This window comes from Acinonyx jubatus, chromosome E2 (assembly GCF_027475565.1).
Source record: "Acinonyx jubatus isolate Ajub_Pintada_27869175 chromosome E2, VMU_Ajub_asm_v1.0, whole genome shotgun sequence".
Classification (NCBI taxonomy): domain Eukaryota; kingdom Metazoa; phylum Chordata; class Mammalia; order Carnivora; family Felidae; genus Acinonyx; species Acinonyx jubatus.
Genome location: NC_069396.1, coordinates 2,198,246 through 2,222,162, shown reverse-complemented (window position 1 = coordinate 2,222,162; position 23,917 = coordinate 2,198,246). Strand labels below are relative to the sequence as shown.

At 53.2% G+C, this 23,917-nt stretch overlaps 2 protein-coding genes across 5 annotated transcripts in view; one reads left to right on the top strand and one right to left on the bottom strand.

Moving 5' to 3' along the window:
- ZCCHC14 (zinc finger CCHC-type containing 14) overlaps nt 1-23,590 on the bottom strand; it is a 55,566-nt gene extending 31,976 nt beyond the window's left edge. For 3 of the 4 annotated variants that reach the window (XR_003426307.2, XM_027076367.2, XM_027076368.2), the window contains exons 1-2: nt 22,967-23,588; nt 333-456 (exon numbers count right to left, since the gene is read on the bottom strand). Coding sequence is in view for 3 of the 4 variants with exons in the window: in XM_027076367.2 (XP_026932168.2) it covers nt 333-456; nt 22,967-23,527 (685 nt within the window). In the remaining variant the exon portion in view is untranslated. Of the gene's footprint in view, nt 1-332; nt 457-22,966 lie in introns of all 4 variants that reach the window. The other variant, XM_027076369.2, reaches the window with a different exon arrangement.
- JPH3 (junctophilin 3) overlaps nt 22,152-23,917 on the top strand; it is a 158,992-nt gene continuing 157,226 nt past the window's right edge. Inside the window, exon 1 of the mRNA XM_053210263.1 lies at nt 22,152-22,736. The gene's annotated coding sequence lies outside the window, so the exon portion shown is untranslated. The remainder of the gene's footprint in view (nt 22,737-23,917) is intronic.

Below are 23,917 nucleotides of genomic sequence, written 5' to 3'. Positions count from 1 at the left end.
CTGAGTGAGTGCGGATGGAGAATGGTACATGATCTCTGTACAAAGTTCTATAGGGTAGTGCTGCTCTACGATTTAGGACTTGTTTTGGTGTGGGGGCAGGGAGGAGGGTGCAGCAACTTTCATTTTTCCCCTTAATAAACATCAATATTTGAGATTTTTACAGCCAAGATATATATGTTCGTATGTTGCTTAGAGAATTTAGAAAAACAATGCACCTTAACTAAGATGTTTACAAAAGAGGAGAAAGTATTTAACCAGACACCATCACACAGATCTGTTTTGCACACTCCAGTGCGCCTTCTTCCTTGGGCCCCTCGCAGACATAGACTCACCTTTGGAGTGTTTCCCCACAGTCCTCTTGGGCAGCGACTCCTCCGTGGAATGTGCTGATGTGTGTAGTGCGTTCTCCAAACTATTACTCACGCTGCTGACGGGAGCCTCGGTTCTTGGAGTTACCTGGGAGGACAAAGAAGTCATATTTTCTCCCATTTGGTTCACGTGGAATGACTGTTCACTGTTACCTGAAAGTCATTTATGTTCATTGTAGTTTCAAAAGTGTATACAAAGCATATATATAAAAGCACACATACATACACCTTCTAGAGGAGACGGATATAAAGCTTCTTGAAAACACCACTCCTACAGTAGCGTACTAACAAGCACTTCCCGCGAAAGAAGACGCTGCCCGTGTCCCACGCACCGCTGCGATGCAGCGGCAGCCTGGGCACCTGCAAGTACACGTGGGAGCTTGGGCCTGTGCCAGCGGTTCAGTCGCCTGCCCGGGAACCACGTCAGCCACGCTTCATGAATTACACACCTCTACCTGAGTAGAACCTTGTATTTTATTTCTTCAAGTCATACAGCTCCCTGTAAAATTAATTACACAGCAGGACTCAACTCTGTCCCGTAAAATCTTGAGTAAATGATAAAATACCCTGAACAGAACAGTAAAGAAGGAAATACGACTAGATCTCTGTGGGGCACATATTCTAGCATCACATTACGATCCTAACTTCTAGGAATTACTTGCACAAAGCACCTACTCCTGAGAAAAGTACGGGGGGCTGGGGGCGGCACTCACAGCCGCGGCGCCTGTAGGAGTGAAAACAGAAAGCCTCTGAAGCAGCTGTGGATAGAGACCCGACCAGACGAAGGACGGCAGGCGCACAGGCGGCCGTGGCACCGTGGGCACCGTGGCAGCAGCTCCGCAGGGAACTGAGCTCGGGCTTCCCCTCCCCTCCAGCCCCTGCCCACGGGAAGGGGGCTCTGTGCCAGTACCTGAAAATTTACAGCCAAAACACACGTAGTACTTGTAGGATTCTGAAGAGGAGGTGACTGGTACTTGACTTGTTCAGAGTCACAATTTAGGACGTGTCAAAATCTCAAAGGATAATAAAGTTGAGATTTTCAAGTTTATCAAGAGAGGTGTGAGTTTTAAAGGGTGAGAAACACTATGCTCCACACACAGGGCAGGGGGAGGTTTGGGGGAGAAGAGGAGCAGGACCCCTGGTCCCCATCCTCCCCTGGAGTCGCCGGCCCCTCGTTTCATTAGTTGGCTTCACCAGCGGGAGGCCAGGGGGCGCCCACCGGAGGACACCGTGAGCCCACCGCAGGCAGAGAGCCACCAGGACAGGACGGAGATGCCACCACGCCCGCAGGACAGTGGACGCCACATGGCTGTGTGCCCGGCGGGCTGCCAAAGCCCCTGCAGGAGGCCTCCCCTCGCACACAGGAGACGCCACGCAAGAAAAGCAACCCTGCACGGTCTAGTTCATTTGGAAGTTCATGGAACTCACGGAAATAAATCCTGACTACCCAGTACTCCTCCAAAGAGCCAAGTCTTTTGGTAACACTTACCAAGATGTTATCAAGACCGTTAAAATTTTAAATTGCTTTTATTTGTAATTTAACTAAATTGGATTATTTCCCTTAGATTTGGCAAAGTTTCATCCATTGGTCTGAATGTTCTAGAAAGGAACTTCTTTCATATTGAATAAGATAACAGAACCAACAGTTAAAAAATTATTTGCGGAGCAAGATTTTTAGTTCCAAACAGCAAATATTACTTTGGGAAGCAACTCAGGAGGTTAACCTTTTAACTCTTACAATAAACCCAATGCACAACAGCTTGTGTGCTATCTGGCCTGATGCGAGTGCGCCTCCACGTCCCCTGGGCTACCCTGCTAAGTGCATCAAGTCCTCGTCCTGATGACAGGGAGGCTCAGCCGTCCGAACGACCAACCAGAGGCGCCAACCTTGCCGGCTGGTTGGTGACGAACCTCTCCCGCACAGGCGGACACACACACACCGAGACCCCGCACACACACCACCACCCACCCTGAAGCATCCTCAACAGCCACAAAGAGAAAGGTGGCCTCCAGACTCAGCCTCTGTGGGGAAGGGGCAGGGACGGGACAACAGCACCACAGCCGGGACGCCTCTGCGAGCACAGCTTCGGGCACCTGGGCCCGGGGGTCTCAACCCCGGTGTGCGCTAACCTCTGGGCCTGGCAAGGACACGTGCGCCCACCCCCTGTCCCATCAGCATGTCCAGAGGGGGGCCAGGACCCTGGTCATGCCAGGCACCGCAGCCAGAGTCCGAAGCACGGTAGGCCGGTTGTCTGGTCAGCCCTTGCAGGGAGGAGGAGGAGGAGGAGGAGGAGGAGGAACAGAAGCAGGAGGAGGAAGAGGAGGAGGGGGAGGGGGAGGAGGAGCAGGAAGAAGCAGGAGGAGGACACCCAGGCAGAAGACAAAGCTCCTTCCGTGGGTGGGTGGCTGGGTGAGCTGATGGGGTGGGTCTATGCACCACGGCCCCCGGGGGAGGGGGACGGGAGGGGGAGAGCCCAGGAGTTACCCCGGAACGCCAACCACCAACATAAGCAACCACGCCCGCCAACAATATAAACACAAGAAAGAAAACTGTAAAATCATAACCAGCGGAAAAGAAATCTTTGTTCACCTCCCTGTGCTTTCAGAACGTTTCTTCCTAGTTTTCCAAATGTTCACTTTTTCCAACCAGGCCTTTATCTTGAATTTGCTCTTTTGTTTACATTGAAAGCTCTCTTCGCCTGCATTTCCCAGAAATGCTGTGTTTGGGTTATTTTTGGTGAAGTTAATTTGCCCCATGTGACCTCCGCAGCTCAACTCAGATGCTCTCTGACTCACGCTCACAAGTGGAGCCCCAGTCATGAGCCTGATGGACACGAGAATAAAGACCTGATCGGTTCCAAATGTTGCCTCCTGCTGCGGCCACAGGAGCCACGAGAAGCACTCTCCAAGCACAAGCCTCGGCCCTTTCCACGAGGCCCCTCACTCGCTGAGCTCCTGGACCGGCTCCTCACGTCCCACCCAGACAGCCCCCCGCCACAACCTACAGGGGACCGTGGCATCACCCGCTCCTCCCCTCTGCTCAGCCCGCTGTGGCTACCGGGGAGGGGCCCAGGGTGCCCCCGCCCCCTCGCTGCTGTCACATCTACACCTCTCGGTGAGGACCTGTCACAGCTCAGCGAAGGAGGGACTTCCCGTGTGTCCCATTCACTGCCATGTCCTCTGCGTTTCACACAGCACCCGACGCAGCCCAGACATTTGACGAGGACCCCTGAAACAGGGCCGCCTCATCCAGTCTTAACAAAAGCAGGATGAACCGAGCCAAAAAAGCACCTCTAGTTCAAAGGGCAGGTCTGCATGCTAAGCTCTGTACCACACAGTCGCCTGGGTATTTTGCCAGGTCTAATCAAGGGCCGCCAGGGCCGTACGTGTGAATGAAACCAGACTCTGGGGCCTGTTAGCGGCCTGAGGCACACGGTCCGCCCGGAGGCTCCTCCGGGCAAGACGTGGCCCCGGTAATGGGCCAAGGCCCCGGCTCTGGGCGCCAGCCTCCCACTCGCACCGCCGCCTAAACAGAAACGAGGCCCCTGTCCCCAAACTTCCACGTGCAAAATGCTTCTGGCGTCTGAAACTCACGCTGGGACTCAGAAGGTCAGGTGGGGCCCGAGCCTCTGCACTTCTCTCATGCGATGCTGATGCCACCGGAGTATTCCAGGATGGTCAGAACACCCAAAGGCCCGGCAACCTCCCCAGGTGGGCTGTAAAGAGGAACCCCGGCACCGCACAGACCACATCACGTGAACCCCGCGTCCCCTTCCGAGAGGGAGGGACGGAGATGCCAAAGGGCGCGCACGGGCTGGTGGCGCGGCTCCTGCCAGTGCACATGCTCCCTGCTCTCAAGGGTTTCCTCGGCGCCGGCCTCCGACGAGACCGACCCTGCAGAACACAGGTGGCCTGAAACGTGGCGTTGAAAACTCACTTTAATATTCATGGACCGGAACCACAACTTTCAGAAGAGAGTTTTAATTTTTAAAAAATCGATTTCATTAAAGATCATTCAAAGTCATCGGACAAGACACAGCCGGGCAGAGGGCAGGGCCTGCAGCAAGCACTCGAACGTTCGACATGGCAGGGAGGGAGGGAGCTTCTCGGAAAAACCCAGTAAAGCGGTCGTTAATATGTGGAGAAACTGAAGGCTCGGTGTCCTAGTTGTGCTGTAATGTAAACGAATCTTCAGTCACCAGGTAAGACACTGAAGGGGCTGCAGCAGGCGACAGAGAGCCCCCTTTCTCCAGAAGGCAGTGGTCTTCGACGGTGAGACCCCCCTGGAGACCCTCCTGGGGAACTCCTACAAAAGACGATGGCCTTCCCTCACCATGAAGTTGGAAGTTCCCAACTTGGCCCTCAGTTGCACGCGAGCACACTCAAAACTGCTTCTCTACAAGGTCCTCCGCGGCAGTGACACTCGCAGTAGCAAGACACAGCGATTCGGTGCTCGTACCGTGGGGCCGGAAAGTAGGTGATGATGACGCGTGTGTACAGAGCCATAAACGAGAGGCCGGTGAGCCAGGCTGTGCCGTGAAGGGGTGGTGAAGACGGGACTCCAGCTTAAAACGCAGATGTGCGTGGAATGCCTGAGATGTGACACACGGCAAGAGGCCACGGAAAATAAAGGAACGGAAACGACTAGAATTATGAGCACCCTTCACACCGTTCTTACCGTGGATGCAATCTGCTTGTATCCACCCCAATCTGCTCCACCCTCCTCTTGAACAGCAGAAGCGACCGGTGCCCATCACGACTCTCCCCAAGGTCAGTGGACCAGTAGGGGGCAGTCCCAGTGCGGGTCACACCCGGGGACAGCAGAGCCACAGCACTGCGGAGGCCACAGCACTGGTTCCAGCAGCCCCTGCTGGCTGTGACGGCGGCCAAGATCCAACTCGCTCAGGTCCAGTCTCCCCAGGCGCCAAGTGGGGATTAACGGTGCCTACCTCACTGGGGTTTTGTGAGAATTTCAAGGAGCGGCTGGGCAAACAGTCAATATGCAACATAATGTCCGCTGCTACTGTCACTGAGGCGGCCAGTCCGGTCGGGAAGCCAGCGGCACAAGTGCCCTGGCAGAGACCAGCTCTGTGAGAACACCCGGAAGAGACACCTCGGAGGTCCTGGCGGAAAGAAAACCTCTTCCGTGAGGCTGATTCTCCCCAAGGGCAAATCGACTCCACCGTCTGTGCCCGCGGTGCCCGGGGACGGGCTCCAGACGGCCACCGGTCCCTGTGCCCCTGCGTTGGAATCGGCGGGCTCCCTTCTGCAAACACGCGTGCCGCTTTTCAAAACCGGACTTCTCCATGACAAGTGACCACTTGCTCTACAACTAGCACGTGACAGCTGACACGATTATGTGTCGCCTGAACCACAGCTCTGTGACATGCTCTTCAGGGCCAATGCTCCCACTGTTACGATGGGAGCAAACTCAGCCCCCAGTAGCAGTGGATGTAGCCATCATGCATCCCTCTGGGAGTTCCCTCTCCTAAGAACACAGTTGGTGACACAGTCATAGGTCTGTGTGCGAGGAAATCTGTCTTAGCTTTAGAAGAGCAGAAAAGGGGTGACTTGCACAGCGGGTGGTGTGACTCTTGACCTCAGGATTCTGAGTTCAAGCCACACATGGGGTGTAGAGATCACATAAAAATAAAATCTTTTTTTTTTTTTTTGAGAGTGTGAGTGAGCAGGGAGGGGCACAGGGAGAGAGAATCTTAAGCAAGTTCCATGCTAAGCGAGGGGCCCAATGCGGGGGGGCTTGATCCCATGACCCTGGGATCGTGACCTCAGCAGAAACAGATGGATGCTCAACGGATGGAGCCACCCAGGCGTCCCATAAAATAAAACCTCTCCGGGGGGCTCCGCTGGTTGAGCGTCCGACTCTTGATTTCGGCCCAGGTCGTGATCTCGTAGTTCACTCGGTTCACGGGATGGAGCCCCACGTCGGGCTCTGCACTGACGGCACAGAGCCTGCTTGGGCTCCTCTCTCTCACGCTCTCTCTACCCCTCTCACACTTGCATGTGCTCTCAAAATAAAGAAATAAACTTAAAATAAACAAATACCCAAATAAAATCCTCAAAAATAAATAAATAACGAGCAAAAAATACATATATAAATAACAAATACCCAGCAAGGTTAATATCTACACGTGTAAATACAGATCTACATGGTTAAATATTATGCAGTCTTTAAAAAATAACTTCAGAAAACAAAAGGCACAGGAATGCATAACTTGTCAAGGGTGCACGCACACAGACACGCATTAAAGAAAGAAGAAAAATGTACCATAATGCTATAGTGTTTATCATCTTTGGGCGATTTTTAAAAAACATTTTTCTGTTTCCCAGTTTTTCTGCAAAGAACGGTTACTCTCAGAACTAGAAACGAGTTAGAAGCCACGAAGTCTCAGCATAAGTTAACCTCCTACAGGACGGGAACATAAGAGTAAAACAGAAGCAGCTTCTGAAAACCAAACCCCCGAAAGGCTGCCTCCTACTCTCAGAGGCGCTGAGGGGCCATGACAGGCGGGGCAGACGCTGCCAGGGGACTGGGCATGGGGGACAGACCAGGCAACACCTAAGCCAATTCCAAGGGAGGACGCGAACCCCGTGGCTGAGGCCGAACTGGAGAAGGAGCCACACCAAGCGGAGGAAGGGCCTTCCAGGCACAGGAACAGAAGTGTGGAGCCCCGAGCCAGAAAGGCCTTCACGCCTGAAGCTTCCTAACGCCAAGGGGCAGCAGGGCCGGGCCCTCGGGGACAGGCGTGAGTTAGTTCCACAGGCTCTACACACCGAGTCATTGATTTCCAGTCTATCTTCCAAGCAACTCACCTCCACACCGGAAAGAATACCATCTGCTAAATACTCCTAACTCAATGGGAAAAAACACATAAAATCAAAAAGCAAAGTGATTTGTAAGCATTTTACTAAAATAGTAATTATGCGTCTCTCAAAACCAGAAAAAGAAAGTAGATAGTTTAATAGTGAAAGCTATTTGCTGACTTAGGCCAAGTGAAAGCCAATGCTAACCAGAAACTGTTTTCCACATAAAAACGTTCCTTTTTAAAATGTCTTACCCTGCAGCTGTACTCATTAAAAATGAGAGACAAAAAAAAAGATGACTGCTCAAAATCTCAGTGAAAGGTACCAAACCAAGCCCTCGGCTAGAGGGGTCCCGGCAAAGTGACCGTAAGGCCAAGTCCCGCCAGCAGCCTGCAGAGCAGGCCAGCCTCTAACAACCCGCCCAGCCCTCGCCCTGCACACCCGAGCAGCTCTTACAAATTTGGATCCCAGGGCTCCCACCGCAGGCCAATGAACTAGAACCTGAGGGGGCGGGTCAGGTACGAACAGCTCCTGGCGTCCGGAACCCCCGCCAGGGAGGCTCTGCAGTGCAGACTCAGCCTGGGTCCCAAGTCAAGAGCCCCAGCTGCTAAAGATGGGATCTCCAGCCACACACACCTGCACAGCAGGTTAAAGTAGCGCCCGATCCGCACCCTCGGCGGCAGCGAGGACCTAGACAGTGGCTCTAACGGAGCCTGTCACACTGCAGGTGCTCAACAAACAGCACAATTTTGTGCAGGCGTGGCACCAGGGCTTCCGTCTGAACGGCCACACCCCCGGCCTCCTAGTCTGACTGCACCTGAAACGCAGTGCCAGCAGGCTTGGTGTCTTCTCCAGGGAACAGGTGGCAAACCCAAGGTGCGGGAGGGGAGTGAAAGAACTTAGCGGTCGCTGGGGAAAGGCGCGAAGCTAGAAGGAGCAACAGGTGACCGACCTCGAGGGAACACACAGACGCACTTTTACAAGCGGGAGTTTAAAGGGCACGGCTGCCCGGGAACACCCAGTCTTCGTAAACTCCAAGGCAACACTGCGTGGGAATCTAAAACAATGCGTTCAGGAAGACAGCACCCCCCCACTTCTGGAAAAACTTAAGTCGTGTGACCTGTGTGGGATCGAAAACGGGGAGCAGCAGTCGTCGTCCCCCCTCGTGTGCACTCAGCCGCCTCCGGAAGGGCGACAGGTGAGGCACCCACCGCAGGCTGTCTGTGCCTTCAGACTTCTGACATCAGGTGCATCCTATACATGCTACGGTCACTGTGCATGTGTGTTTGGGCGAGAACGATGTTTAAATATCGGGGTTTTCTCTGAGAAACCGTCTCAGTGTCTGGCAGTAACAGGTAAGCTGTGCCACAAGGACCATTTTGGTTCCCAATATAACATTCACCTGCTGAGACGAACCGTTCAGAGCGGTCAGCACGTTAAAACGGTTGCTTGATGACCCCCGGGAGATACCGGCCACGGCAGGAGTTAGGTTACAGAGCATGCAGGCATCCAGGACGGGAAAGGACAAGCACTGAAACAAGCTGGAAATGAGCAAGAAGCATCTGGATGAGAAGAAGAGTGTATCAAAGGTCCAGAAGGTGTCGGTAAAACACGCCCTTGGGTTTTATTTCTATAGAAGCCACAAATTCCATTTAAGGAGTCTTGACTGGATGCCTATTAACAGCAAGACAGAGGTGCTCAGAGAGTCAGAGACCAGACCCCTATGGTTAGCCATGCAGGGAAAGGTCAGGCCAGAAGCGGCTCAACTGGATTGAACAGAAAAGACACAGAGGCCAAGAAATTCCAGACTGACCTCCTACAACAGATACAGCAGATCCTCCATCAACAGGTAAATGGTATCTGTCCCTAGGAGCCGCTTGACGACAGGGCGGGGGGGTGGGGGGGGGCGAGCTCCAGATGCCCAGGGCGCCTGGCTTTGTTCCTCAGCACCCACTCAGGGCCAGGATGCCTCATGATCACCCCACTTAACATTCTCAAACGACCCTCTTTCTTATCTCATCATCTCATCGGTTTCTCCTCCACACAGAACCTCATTCTTTGTAAGGACAAATGTCACCACTACTGTAAAACCCTCCTTCCCAGCCACACCTCCTTAGAGAGAATCAATCCTCCTTGCACTACGTGGCCCATATTTACCACAACATTTGGTTCTACGTTCAGTAAGGACAGAGTATTTGGACCAACCTTCTTACCGAGAACCGTAACTCCGAACAAAGTATAAAAACCAATAAACTGAACACGACCAAAAGAAACTAAAGAAAGGTCTACACTTAGAAAAAGGGATTGGTACCAGGTGTGCTTCATGTCCCCTGGGCCCAGTCCTCATCAGAAAAAGCAGCAGCCACAGCTCAGACAGCACGCCTCAGTCCTACCGCCCTGACGAGCCTGAGGTCTGGTAAAATACGACAGTGCTGAGTGAGGGAGAAGACTGTGACAGAAGAGTGTCTGAGAAGGGGACACGTCTAGTCCTGCATATAAATTCTGCCCGCACCTCTGCGTGAGCCCTGAATTAGGCATGCAGGCCCCAAGGAGCCAAGCTAAGACCAGACAACCAGAGGTTGGGGCTGCTGGCCAGCAAAGGAAGAGAGTTCTGGGGTTTGGGTCCGGCCAAATGTAGTGCCTGCTGAAACAAACACAACAACAACACGATAGTCTGCAGGAGGACCAAGCAAAACCCAGAGCTTGTACAGGGTCTCACTTGCAAAACCCAAGGGGCAATCTGTAAGCACGAGATACGTAAAGAAACAAGAACAAGATCCAATACAAAGAGAAAAAGGAGGCCAAGCCCAAGAGGAATCACACGCTGGAATCAGAGCCAAGAAGCATTAAGTGGCTGTTGTTACAAGGCTCAGAACATAAAAGAAAATGTATGTGACATAAGAACCAAAGAATATCTCAGGAGAGAAATGGAAACTCTTAAAATATGAAAATTCAGGCAGCAACTAAGGTGTCCCACAGGAGGTGAATGCATAAACTGTGTGCACCACACAATGGAATATTACTCAGCAATAAAAAGAGCTGTCAAGTCATGAAAAGGCATGAAGGAAAATGAAATGTTATCTGAAACGGTGTGACTCCAGCCAGATGACATTCTGAAAAAGGCAAAGCTATGGACACAGGGAAAGACGAGGGGCTGGAGGCAGGGAGGTGTGCAGGCAGAGCCCGGAGGGCTGTCAAGGACAGTGAGACCGCTCTGTGTGATGTCATGGTGGACACCCGTCCTTATGCACTTGTCCAAACCACAACCGGTACAACACCAAGAAGGAGCCTTGATGTAAACCGCTGACTTCAGGTGATTACAATATTCAAGTTTTCTGTGAACCTAAAACTGCTCTAAAAAAATTAAGACTTAAAATCATAAAAAAGAATCCAAGTAGAAATTCTAAAATAAAAAAATGCTATTTCTGAATTTAAAAATCCATTAGATGAGCTTGGGGCACTTTGTGGCTCTGACCCTTGATTTCAGCTCAGGTCACAATCTCACAGTTTGTGGGTTCAAGCCCCACATTGGGCTCTGTGTTGGCAGCATGGAGTCTGCTTGGGATTCTCTCTTTCCCTCTCTCTCTCAAATAAATAAACTTTAAAAAATCTATTGGATGAGCTTTACAGCAGTTTGGAATTAACAGAAGACTTGCAGAATTTGAAGACAGATCAACTGAAAGTGTCCAGCCCGAAACACAGAGAAAAAGACTGGAAAAGAAAAGACAAAAGTTTCTAGCACCTGTGGAATAGGAGACTTAATGTGCCTACAGTTGGAGTCCCAAAAGGGATACTGAGATACCGAGACACAAAAAACTATGGAGAAATTATGACTGACGATTTCCCAAATTTAGTAAAAGACATGAATTTACAGCTCCAAGAAGTTCAGAGAGCACCGAACAAGATAAACTGAAGAGAGCAACGCTGGGCTGCCCCCATACTGCACAGGCCTCCCCTTCCTTAAATGCTGGAGCGAGACGGTCAGCAGGGACTCCTACATCTAGTGACGGGTCCCTGCAGCAACACAGGCAGAAGCAAGACACTCTTGCAGGCACAAAAACTAAGGAAATTTCGAACGTGCAGACCCAGACTCCAGAAAATGCTGAAGGAATTTTCCAGACTGAAGGGACACGATAACAAGCAGGCTTTTTTTTTTTTTTAATGTTAATTTACTTTTGCGAGAGAGAGAGAGAGAGAGAGAGAGAGAGAGAGAGAGAGAGAGCGGGCGCGCGCGCGCGCAGGGGAGGGGCAGAGAGAGAGGGAGACAGAATCCGAAGCAGGCTCCAGACTCTAAGCTGTCAGCACAGAGTCCGACGCGGGGCTCAAAGTCGGGATGGGAAGATCATGACCTGATCCGCAGTCGGACGCTTCACCGACAGACATGCAGGCGCCCCCAAGCCGGCTCTTTAGTGAGTAATGAAAAGCAGCGGAAAGAGCAAGTATGTGGGCAAACATAAAATAACATTTTCTTCTTAATTTTTAAAAATACATCGTATTAAAGCAAAAATTGGTCTCACGCTGCGGGGCTTAGAGCTAGTGCAGAGGTAATACACAGGACAACCACAGCACGAAGGGCGGAGAAGGTAACTGGCTGCCATATGAGAGTGCGACCCCGACATCTGGGCAAGCGGGCGGCACCCACTCCAGTGCAGCACCCTGCCCAGGGTGTTCCCTGGACCCACCACCGCAGATAATGCCACAAGGCTCGCCGGGGGCTCAAACGGAACTCTACGGTCCCGCTCTGATGAAGGTTTAGCACAGGCGACACCAATCAGGACGGGGGGAAACAGATTTAAAGGTGGGAGGCGGGGAGGAGGAGGGGGAGGCTGGGGGGTGCCGAAGGGGACAAGTGACCACAAGGGGCGGTGACGGGAACTTCTATACCTCGACAGGTATGCGCTACAGAGCTTCCCACATTTACCGAAACCCTGACAGGGTGCCTTCTGCGCCTTTCTCCAGATGAAGTTCTCCCGTGAGCAGGTGGACGCAGGGCCCTGCGTGCACAGCGGTGAACTGGTGGCGCCACCAAGGCCCCGGAGAGCCGCGGCCAACACCCGCAGGGGCCGGGACAGCCCCCCCTCCCCCCCGCCAACACCACACAATCTTCCGCTTTTCCCCCTGACTTTTAATAATAAAGTAAAGCCGTTTTAAGATATAATTTTGGCTTCACATAATAAAAAGAGCCCCTTATGTCCTCTTTGGCAAATTACTTACACTTAACCTGTTTGCGTCTGTTTTGTCACCGCTGAAACGGGGACAGTGGCGGAGCAGTCACGAGGGCTAAGTGAATAGGTTCGGGGCGCTTGGAGCAGTGCCTGCACACGGCAAGTGGCATTCCCTCCCACCACCTGCTCCGTCCGCCGTCTCTGTATTGAGAATTCAGCAAGAAGGTCATTTGACTGGTAAACTAGCCTCCTCGCCACCAACACGAACGCGTACCAGGTCACGGGCCTCACGCCTTCGTGAGCTCGAACAACCGCCCCCACGGGTGCCCTCCGGCGAGCAAAGGTGCCCTGCAGGGACGAGCCCGCCGGGGAGGGGGCGGGGGGGGGGGCTGCGGGGCCAAGAGACCCCAGACCACACCCCGGATCTCACACCGCACGGCAGGGCGCGCGACTCCAGCCCGGTGCCTGCGACGGGGCTCGTGGACTCTGTTAGCGCGGCACAGCTGGGCTGTCAGCAGAGCCCCCAAGACTCCACATCCTGTTGAAATGCCCAAAAGACATGGGAGAAGGGATCCCCTTCCCCGTAAATTAATTCTCCTCCTTTTACAAAGTTATTTTTTTCTCGTCTAGACTAAGTTTCCAGAAGTTCCTACATATACATGCTTTAATTAGATTCACTGTGAATCAGTATGAAACCTGAGGATACATTTCTTTCCAGTAATTCTACTGAAGCTTTTATATAAAAGTCCCAAATAATTAAGACAACGACTCTATAACGCTCCCTCCTAATGAATCTGATGTCAATGTTTAAAGTATAGAAAATGCAAACGAAACTTTAATTGGCAAGACGAATGGTTATTAGTTTATCGCCATTCTACACCAAACAAAAACAGCGGGGCTCTCCGCGACTTACACTTTTGTAAACAGCAGCCTTGCAAAGCTCCCACCACCACCACTCTGACACGAGACTCACAGGAGGCAGGTCTACACAGCACCAACAAGCGCTCAGCAGACTGGTCCATACACCTGGCTCTGTCCTGGGGTAGTATCACCCAAACTACTATGTGCAGAGAGGTGCTCCCATTGGAAGCATTCGCGTGCCAGCTTTTGAAGAATAAAGTAGAACGCTGACGTTAAAATCCACTAGAAACCTACAGCTACGTGATGTATGAGAGAAACAACCAATGAACAAAAGCAACTAAGGAAGAGTACGATTTGGTAACAGGTATCACTGACAGGACCACAGAAAAGCACTAAGGAAAAAACGTTTTCACTAGGGTGGCTTTTTTTTTTTTTTAATGTTTATTTATTTTTGAGAGAGAGAGATCAAGAAGCACAAGTGGGAGAGGAGCAGAGGCGGGGAGAGAGGGTGGGGGAGGGGAATTCAAAGCACGCTCCATCCAGGCTATGAGCTGTCAGCACAGAGCCTGAAGCGGGGCTCAAACCCACGAACCGCGAGATCATGACCTGAGCTGAAGTCAGACGCTTGACTGACTGCGCCAGGCACCCCATCTTTTTTGGTTTAATGTTTATTTTTGAAAGGGGAGAGCACACAGAGAGGGAGACAGAGAATCCAAAGCAGGCTTTGCGCCGTTGGCGCAGAACCTGATGTGTGGCTCGAACCCACGAACCACAAGATCATGACCTGAGCTGAAGTCAGACGCTTAACCGACTGAGCCACCCGGCGGCCCCTAGGGTGAGCTTTCATCAACGTCCAACACCTCCCTCCCACTCAGATTTCACAGATGCTCAGGACACAGCCCCTGTGGGGTGGCAGGGACCACAAGGTTCTGGACTGAAAGAGACGGTCTCTGCCCTCCAATAAGTCAAAGTCTGGTGATGGAAATTTAAAGAAACACACTTTAATATAGTAAAAGATATAGGACAGAAGGAAGCCATAGAAGGCTTGGAAGTGTAAGCCAAGAACTGGGGGCTGGGGAGTCCCAGGTACCAGGTGTCCTGTCTGAGAGGTCAGTACCTACGAAGGTTCAGGGGAAAGAGGGATTGCAGTAAACATAAGGAACCTCGAGTGTAGACAGAAGGGAGTACAGACAGGCAGTAGACAGATCACAAACGCTGACGCACGCCATGCTAAGACCTGCATGCCAGAGAAGAACAAGCCTATCGGCATCTCACCATGGCACCTGTTGTTAGAGGCTACGAGTGGGGTCAGGGGGACAGGTTGTCACAGTAGATGAGACCCAGTCAGTGGGATGGGTTGTCACAGCAGAGTAGACCCTGGTCATGAAGATGGGCTGTCACAATAGACTAGACCCAGGTCACGGAGATGGGTTGCCATAGATTAGACCCCGGCCAAGGTGAGAAGTTAGACATGTCACTGTGATTTCTAGGAAAAGTTAAGGTACCAAAGTTTCAGGATAATTAAAAAACACAGCTACGAGTTATTTCTTGCAGACTTTAAACAGTGACATCAGCTTAATTCTAAAGGGAGATAATCACTCACTTGCGTGCCAGCATGCCATCTTGACTCAGGGGAAGGAGCGGAGCTACACGAGGCTAGGGGTTGTGCTTGATCCCGGAAGACTATTTTAATCTATGCCCGGGCTCCCTGGCAAATGGCCCCAAATCTAAGTGTGCCTGCACAGAAGCGTGCCATAGATGGGACCATCGTGTCAAGTGTGGCGGGAAGAAAGAGAGGGAGAGGGACAGACAGGCAGGGCAAACACTGACTTGGATTGCAGTGTCAACAGAGCAGAAACCCACGAGGATGTTGAGGACTTGGTCACTGACTGGAGGGAGACCAGAGAAGGCCAACGACAGGAGAGGCATGGACCTCCGGCTGGGGGTATCGGGGCCGGGGTGAGGCAGTCAAGGACAGTTAGAGGGAGCTTACCTTTGGGCATACTGAGCTACCTGGGACCTCCAGCTGGAGCTCAGATCTAGCTGGGCATGCAGAGTTTGAATTCATCAGTGAGACTACCATCATCAAAAGGGCAGGAAAGCCGAGAGACTGAAAACACTGAGAGAAGCGGGAAGAAGGGACTGCACTGCGAGAATGAAGGGAGGCGGAGAGTCTCAGCAGGATGCTCAGCCAGCCCAGGAGCCTTTAAGCCAGCATCCAAGGGAAGCACCTCCACAACCATATTTGCCTTAAAAAAAAAAAAAAAAAAGGAAGCACCCTCCCCTGGAAGATAAGAAAGATAAGGACCGAAAAGCATGCAGCGAATCCTTCAAATAAGAGGCCATCCAGATAAAGACATCAATGAAACTGAATACACAGAGTTTAGAAGTCACCCCACATATATATGGGGAGGGCAGCACGATGGCATCATTCAACAAATGGCACTGGGGCAACTGGGTTTTCATCTGGAAAATATAAAACTAGCTCCGTACCTTACCCCAAATAAATTCCAGATGGCTCTGTTAAATGTAAGAGGAGAAACCGCGCGAGTTCTGTACCAGAAGGCACCACCGGGAAGGTACACGGCATCACAGGCGCACGGCCGTAATCCATCGCGGGCGTGATGATGTGTACAATGCAGAAAGTATAAAGCATTTCTACTGATGACACAAAGCCCAGTCGCCACACAAGATTGATAAAAAGAGCGCTAAAAAGAAACTGCATGGCAAAGTCAACAGGCAAGAAAAAAACCCCAGGAAAACAAATACTTGCCACTTCTACTAAAGACAAAAGGACAACTTCCTTGAAACTTAAAGAGCTCCTAACAATAAAGATCAACAACTCGGCAGAAAAGGGCAAAGGATATGGAAAGCTTGCCAAAAATAAAATGCTCATTTTTTAAAAAGTTTATTTATTTTAAGAGAGACAAAGAGTGAGCGGAGGAGGAGTGGGGGCAGGGGTGGGGGAGAGACAGGCTCTGAGCTGTCCCTGCAGAGCCTGAAGCCTGGTTCAGAGTCTGTCTCCCTCTCTCTCTGCCCCTCCCCTGCTCACGCTCTGCCCAGCTCTGTCTCTCTCAAAAATAAACATTAAAAAAAAGATGTTTTTTAATGTTCAACCTCACCCACGAGGGGGCTCACCCATGAGAACAAACCCACCCCACCCTCAGAGATGCTGCCGCCCAGCCACGACCCCCGCCCCCTCTGCCGCTGGGAGGTGTGCAAACAGACGCTCACACACGCCACCCCGGGTTCCAGGAGACGGACTGGGGCAGTTGCCTGCACTCACACAGAGGCACACACCCCGTGGCCTACCAGCAGTCCCATTTCCAGGTTTCTAGTCCCCAGGTACACACGCATCCAAACACGAAAGGCCGCACACGTGTCATGTGTAATATGTAAATGACTGGATTGTTTATAATAGTGGCATGGGAACCAAATGCCCTCCCTGGGGACCCACGAAACCAGAACGAAGACGCTCCATGGCCTGATGTGGACTGCATGTCCAGAACAGCTGCCAGGGGGAAGAAAGCAAGGCACAGACCTGTGTGCGGAGCAAGGCACCAGTTACCTACTTGTAAATACACGGCAAGTTCCTCTGGAAGTTTCTACAAGGAACAAAGAGACAGACAGAACTGGATACTAGGAAAAAGGTAAGAAATCTCGTTTTTTTTACGTGCGAAATAACAAGTATCAATACGCAGGTAAAGGAGAGAACGCGGCCCACACCTTGAACTGTCCTGTGTGTCCTTCTCCCATGTGTGGAGGAGGAGGGAGATGTTTCACTTTTGTCTTTTCAGTTCGCACCTCTGGTTTTGTGTTCTATTTAAATTTTTTTAACAGTTTATGGAGTTCCCTTTAATAAACATAGATTTCGCCAAAAAGGATGGAGGCAAAAGCCAGGTTCCAGGAGGCCGAGGCGGCAGCGGAAGGTGAGCTGGCTCCAGTCTGTATCGTGTGGGGGGCCGGGCAAGGTGCAGCACCTGTGGGAAGATCCTGTCTGTAGATGTGTGCATAGAAGGTTTTAGAAAAATGTGCATGTGCTTACAAGCGTGTTAAAACGTCAGAAGGATACACAGCAAGTTGTTAAAAACGGACACTCCCGGCAAGTAGGAACGAGGTTGGCTGGGGGAGGACTTGCTAACGAAGGGACAGACAGTGGACAACGTGGAAGGAAGGGGTTCTGCTGTTTCCAAGACAGGTAAGAGGCCCATGACAACACTGATGTGCCGGGTGGAGAAACAGAGGAGGTCAAAGACCGAGGCGGGGGACTTGGGGGGAAGTGGGAAGGGCAGGAAAGGACAAAGTTCAGACACCTGAGCTAACACCCTCCCGGAGGAAACAGAAAGATGTGACCACAACAGAGACTGAGGGACGAGCCCGTGAGAGGGCCTGGGATGGAGAGAGGCGCTCTGCCTCAGGACCTCAAGGAAAAGTAACGAACGGTAAGGACGCACACAAGACATTTTGGGGGCTCGTGATTTTTCTGTGCACCCGAGAAACACCCACCTGAAATCCCAAACACGCTTACAGGCGAGATGCTTAGTCCAAAGGGTCTCTGACATCCGAGTGCCCACCCCACCCCCCGTTTAGAGTCAGGGCCACAGGCCTGAGCTTCTCCTGGGGGTCGCACTGGCAGGCCGAGGCCCACCCCGTACGGCCTGATCACAGGTCGGAGCGGCTGCCAGAGCATCGATCACAGGAAAGATATTCGGTCCGCCTTTGTCTTCACTCGAGACCACCTCAGGCCTTGTAACTCAGAACAAAACAAACTGCTTAAGAATTAGCCTATTTTATACCATCCATTCAAGAGAGTGACTGAATCAACTCCAGCCGTAATAAAAAAAAGAACTAACCTGTTTTGTTAAGCTCTTGATTACGCTTTTTCACTGTGACAGGAAGGAGCTCTGAGACACAACGGGCCTCTCCACACACAAGACCTCGTGGGGACTGGGGGGGAGTCGCCCTTGCTGTCTGCACTGCCTGCAGTAGGCTGGCGTCGGGAATCAGAAACCCTCGACCTGTAAACCTGTCAGGCGGCTCGTAAACTAATGAGAGAACTGGTGTCCTGAAAGGTGGTTTCTCAAAAAAAGAGAAACGTCCCAAGGATCTTTTTTCTGAAATGTAATCCACCCAAGGCAGAAAAACAATACTCAAATAAACTATTTTCCCGAGACATCACAGAAATTTTGAGTCACAGTCTCTGGGAGGTCGGCAGCCACCAATTTAACAAACAAACAAAAACGTACCTTCTACTAGCTTGCCTTTAAAAATGTAAGACTCATACAACCTGGTTGGTAGGAAAAAAATAGATTCATCCAAAACGTCCTCAGTCCAAAAGGAGGGGGGATGAAACACGCAGGACGGAAGAGAAAATCAGAAATGGGTAAAATGAGGCCCAAGTAACTAGTGAACTTCCAAAACCGCAGAAATAAGGCAAATGTTGACGAGGGCCCGTAACCGTGCTGTAGCGCATGTAAGTACCTCCACATTACTCGTTACAAACGCAAATCAAACTCCACACCAGCTACAGCGGCAGCACTAAGATTTGTGGAGCTGGACGCAGGGAACATGAACTTGTGCACATGACAGTTGACAGTCCACAGCCCCAACGTGGGGCGGGGGAGGGGGGAGGGGGGCGGTCGAAGGACAGTAACCAAAGTCCCCGCGGTTCGGGTCACCCTACCACACAACGGCAGGACCACGGCAGCTCCAAGCAGATGTGGTCGGATGCGCGTTTTCAATGAGTAACTACACCACCGCCACAAAGTAAAACTGCCTCCCAGGATGTCTCAATGACCGTCGCGTGCGCTTCACTGGAAAAAGAAGGCAGTCCTCAGGCCTCTGAGAGCTGGCCAAACACGAAGTAACAGACGAAGCGGTGCAGGCGGCCAGACTGAGCTCATATGCGGGGCTCAGACCCCCATCCGCGCCCGGAGCCAAGTGCAGAACTGGAGCCACCACTGTGCCTTCAGGTCATGGCTCCTCCTTAACATCAGGGATAAGAGCAGCTGCTCTGGACAGACTCACTCCCTTCTCGTGGAATGCCAGATAATGCCAGATCCTCTACAGTGGGCAGAGCGTCAGGTTAGAGAGACCGGAGGCGGCCACTCACACCTCACAAGGTAACCAGGGCACCAACTACCAATGCTCCACCTCCGAACTACAACGATTTTCAGCAGCTTAGGGAAGCGATGAAACACAGCCAGCTGGTGCCTGCCTGAGGCGAGCAGTCTTTGCGTGCAGCCGGTGTCCACCGTGCCTTCCCTAGCGCTCTTGGGTGCAAACCCCAGGACACACGCCCGAAGGAAGACCACCACCGCACTCCCGCACAGAGCACGCTGACAAGGCTCGGCACCTGCTGGAAATCTCAACGTCACGCAAGTCGTCCGGCTGTGATCTTCGCCAGGAGGATTCCGAAACACCAGGGCGGGGAGGCAGCTTTCCCCCGCCCGGTCCGGCTAGAGGGGAGGCTTCCGCTGGCTCTGGACCACCACACTGGCCCGACAGCACCGGGCCCGGGGCTCGGGGCAGCGTGTTCTCAGCGACCTTCAACAGCAGCTCCCAAGAGGGGTGCCATGCAAGGTGCCTAAGCACCCACCGGGCGGGCTCGGATGGAGACAGTGAGGTCCCTCGGGACAGCCACACGTGGACAGTGCCTCCGAGACGACTTGTGAAGTATTAGGTGTAAGGGATTAAAACAAGAGCCTATTAGCCCCGAGGAAACAAAATCTAAGAATGAGCACGTGCAACCATCCAAGTGCCCATCAACCGATGAGCAGATAAACAAAATGGGTCTATCCACACAACGGATAGTATTCAACCTTGAAAAAGCAGTGAGGCACGGACACATGCTTCAACAGGAATAAACTCTGAGAAGTGGTGCTAAGTGAAGGAGGCCCACCACAGAAGGCCACACATTGGAGGACTGTGTTCGTACGACACGGCCGGGACAAGCACAGGCCGCCCAAGCAGAGGAGCAGGTAGGGCGTGGGGGGGTGGGGGGGTGGGCAGGGACTGCCGACAAAGGTGCGGGCTCCTTCAGGAGGTGATGAAACCGTTCTGGAAGCAGAGAGCAGCAATGGGTGCACGACTGCGTAAGTGTATTAGAAACTATGTTTAAGCGTACACTTCGAAGCAGTGACACTGTATGATTTTTAAATTAAATCTCAAAAAGCTGTTACTTGAAAAAATAAGCATACACCATAACACATCATCATCTTATGTAAAGGAAAGACTGCGAAGGGTAAAAGTAAACTTTTCCCACAACCATGGCTTCACACTTAAACAGGAAGAGAGTGTGAGTCCCGCCGACCCCCAGCACCAGCTCAGGAGGAACCGCAGACCAGCACACCCATGGCACCTGTCGGCCACTGGGCACGCAAAGCTACCGCAGTCTGCCACCGGCTTTGCCCTTCCTTCCCGAATGTGAAAATGTCGATTTTACCTCACTCACACTCTTAAGCGCCTTCTGCTTGTCCTCCGAGCAATGAGGACTGTTAAACAACACGGTGACTGTATCAGAAGACATACTTATAAGAACTGCTACTTTACAGAAGGTAAAGAAGAAACCAAACCCACGTCTTTCTTTCGAAAGGGTTCAGAGCAAAATACAACCACTGACAAAAGAAAGGCAGGTGGAGCCTTACCAGGGCTGCTTTCCTGGGACGACAGAAAATGTTAGATTCAGAGACCCCAAGAAGGCAAAACGCTCAAATGTTCCATTTCACCACAGAGGCCGACTCCAAGCAGCAAAGGGTGCATCGGGCCTTAACTTTAACAGAAAGTTAGATGAATGTGCTTGAAATTAGTTTAGCAGTGACATAGGGGAGGTGGGGAAAACGAGGCACCGTGGTTGTTCAGAAATGTGAAAGCAACAGCCCTAAGGTTACTCACCATAACCTCATTATTGATCAATTTCCCATGGATCAAAGCTCCAAGCAACTACTTAAAAATTAATTTAGAAAACATGAACTCGAACTCAAACTCAAACTTGGGGCGCCTGGGTGGCTCAGTGGGTTAAGGGTCTGACTCTTGATTTTGGCTCAGGCCACGATCTCATGGTTCATGAGTTCAAGCCGTGCACTGAGCCCTGCACTGACAGTGCAGAGCCTGCTTGGATTCTCTCTCTCTCAAAATAAATAAACATTAAAAACAAAACAAAACAAAACAAAACACAAGACAGGAGTATTTCACTTCATAACAGCGTGCCTGGCTTAAGTCTGCACTCCCTGCACATGCTGTGGGCACGTCAAGTGTGACCTCACGTAGCCCCCCGACAAGCCCAGGAGGCAGGTAAGCTACCTCTACTCCAGCAGGGAAACACCAGGAGGACGGAGGGTTCTGGCCAAGGTCACACAGCTGGCCAGCTGGCCGTGTGTGGGCAGGGGTGGGGGCGGACTAGCCCTTCATGTCATCAGAGGAGTTTCTCACCAGACAGAAAGGCTCTCTTCGAGAGCGTATTTTCATTCCAGGGCTAGCGCCTGCCCCACCAAAATCATCATCGCCATCTTCCGCTTCTGACAAGTGATGAGTCTGCACACACAAAAGAATCCCCTTCAAGAGCTGATTATGCCTGGACAAACAGCCCCAGACGCTGGTGCACTGCACCCAAAGAGAAGGCAACAGCATGTGGAACTGACCACAAGGGACTGAAATCCCACAAACAGGTGACATACCACTGGCACCCCAAGAGCCTACCGAGCCCCCTACGGACGACCACAGCGCTTTCCCTTTGTTGTAGCTGAAACACCGTTTTCCTGCCCAGTGCACATCATGCGATTCAGAGTCACTTGAACACACATTTAGGAAAAAAAACCCTCAGTCTCAGATCAACGCCACCAAAAACAGATAAGACTTAGATTAAAGGCAACAGAGGCACCACAACCACATCTTAGAGAAAAACACGGAAGAAAAATAAGCCACAATCCGGGGTTGAGAGACAGCTGAACACCACCACCAGCAGAACAGAGAGCACAGGAGTGTTAGGTGAAAACAGCTCAGACCCCGTACAGAAGGCACCGGGCAGCACTCGAGCCAACAGCAACCTCTCCAGGGAGAGTCCCAGGGTGATATCCACACACGCCACCCTGGGTCACAGAGAAACCCTTCCTCTCTCTGCACCGCTTTGGCACTGGGTCCCAGGGGGCTGGGAAAAAGGAGCTGGAGCCCCGAATGCTTGGTGTTTACATAGTTTTGAAACATGTAGAGGAAAGTTCACGTTTCTGAGGGAATGACCACGATGCCCTTCCTGCTTAGCTTGGAGACGGAGACTTTAACCTCACATTCCTTAGGAGACCAACAACCCGGGGACTCGGGCAGATCTGCCCCGACAAAGGCAGGAGGACCTCCAGGAAACAGCCGTCTCGCAGGCGTCCAAGGCCCCGCGGGACAGCCACCACCCCACCGGGGAAAGGACACCTAGGCCGCGGGGACTCCCCGCAGAGCGCCCATCTCCCCCTCGACCGCGGCTTCCTTTCCTGCTAATAAACACCAGATTTTGGAGAAACCAAGGCGACACAAGGTATAACTCCTGTCGCCCAAGGGGACGATGAAGGGGACAAAAGCGTTCTCGCGTGTCCAGCCGCAGACGTGAGAGAAAGGCGCAAAGGGGCCGCGAACTCTGACCGCACACGCCGGCCCGCAGCCCAGGGGGCTCCCCGGCGACCTCTGCGCGCCAGGCGGGTGCGACCGCCCACGAGGGGCCCTGGGGGAGGGGGGGTAGTGGGGTGGGGAGAGGCTGAGGGCGCGCACCTTGTGGCAGGCCGGGCAGGTGGGCAGCGCGCTCTTGCCGCCGTGGCCCCCGCCGCCGCCGCCGCCGCTCAGGCTGCTCTGGATCTGCGTGAGCTCCTGGCGCAGCACCTGCTTCTGGTGGAAGCTGAAGGCCGGGTGGTTGGAGGCCATGGTGAAGAGCAGCAGGAACTCATCGCCCGTGCGGCCCTCGTTGAGCTGCAGCCCGTAGTTGTGGATGATGGAGTCGATGTGCGTGAGCGTGCGGTACAGCACGCCCGCCGCCTCGCGCTGCTCCGAGCCCAGCAGCGCCAGCGACACCAGGAGCTTGCTGCGCACCACCTCGTCCGTCAGGTTGGTGAGGCTGCCCAGGTCGGCCGGGTTGTTGGCCTTGATCTCCGAGTCGCGCAGCGAGTGGTAGTCCTTGCGGGCCAGGTCCTCGAGGCACGAGCCGAGGAAGCGCAGCTCGAGCGGGATGCACAGGTCCAGCAGGCCGCACAGGAACTCCACGCGCTGCGGCGACGGCAGCTCCGAGAACCAGCGGTACACGCCGTCCCTCTGCAGCGGGCAGCGCTTCTCCACCATGCTGCCACCCGCGCCGCGCCGCGCCCCGGGGCCGGGGGCCGCCGGCCGGGGCCGGGGGCGCGGGCGGGCGCGGGCGGGGGGCGCGGGGGCCCGGGGCGCGCCGGGGCCGGGGGCGCGCGGACCGGGGCCGGGCGAGGGCGGGCGGGCGCCGCGGGCCGCGCCGGGGCCGGGGGCGCGCGGCGCGGGCGGGACCCCCGCCAGGGGCCGGCGGGAGGGCGCGCGCGAGGCGCCGGGGGGGCCCGGGGCGGCCGGGGCGGCCGGGGGCGGCGAGCGGCCGCGGGCCCCCCGCTCACGGGCGGGCTCCTGGCCCGCGCCCGTCCCCAGCGGCGGCCGGTGCGCGGCGGCGGCGGCCGCCGCTCCTCGTCGTCGTCGTCGTCGTCGCCCGGGAGG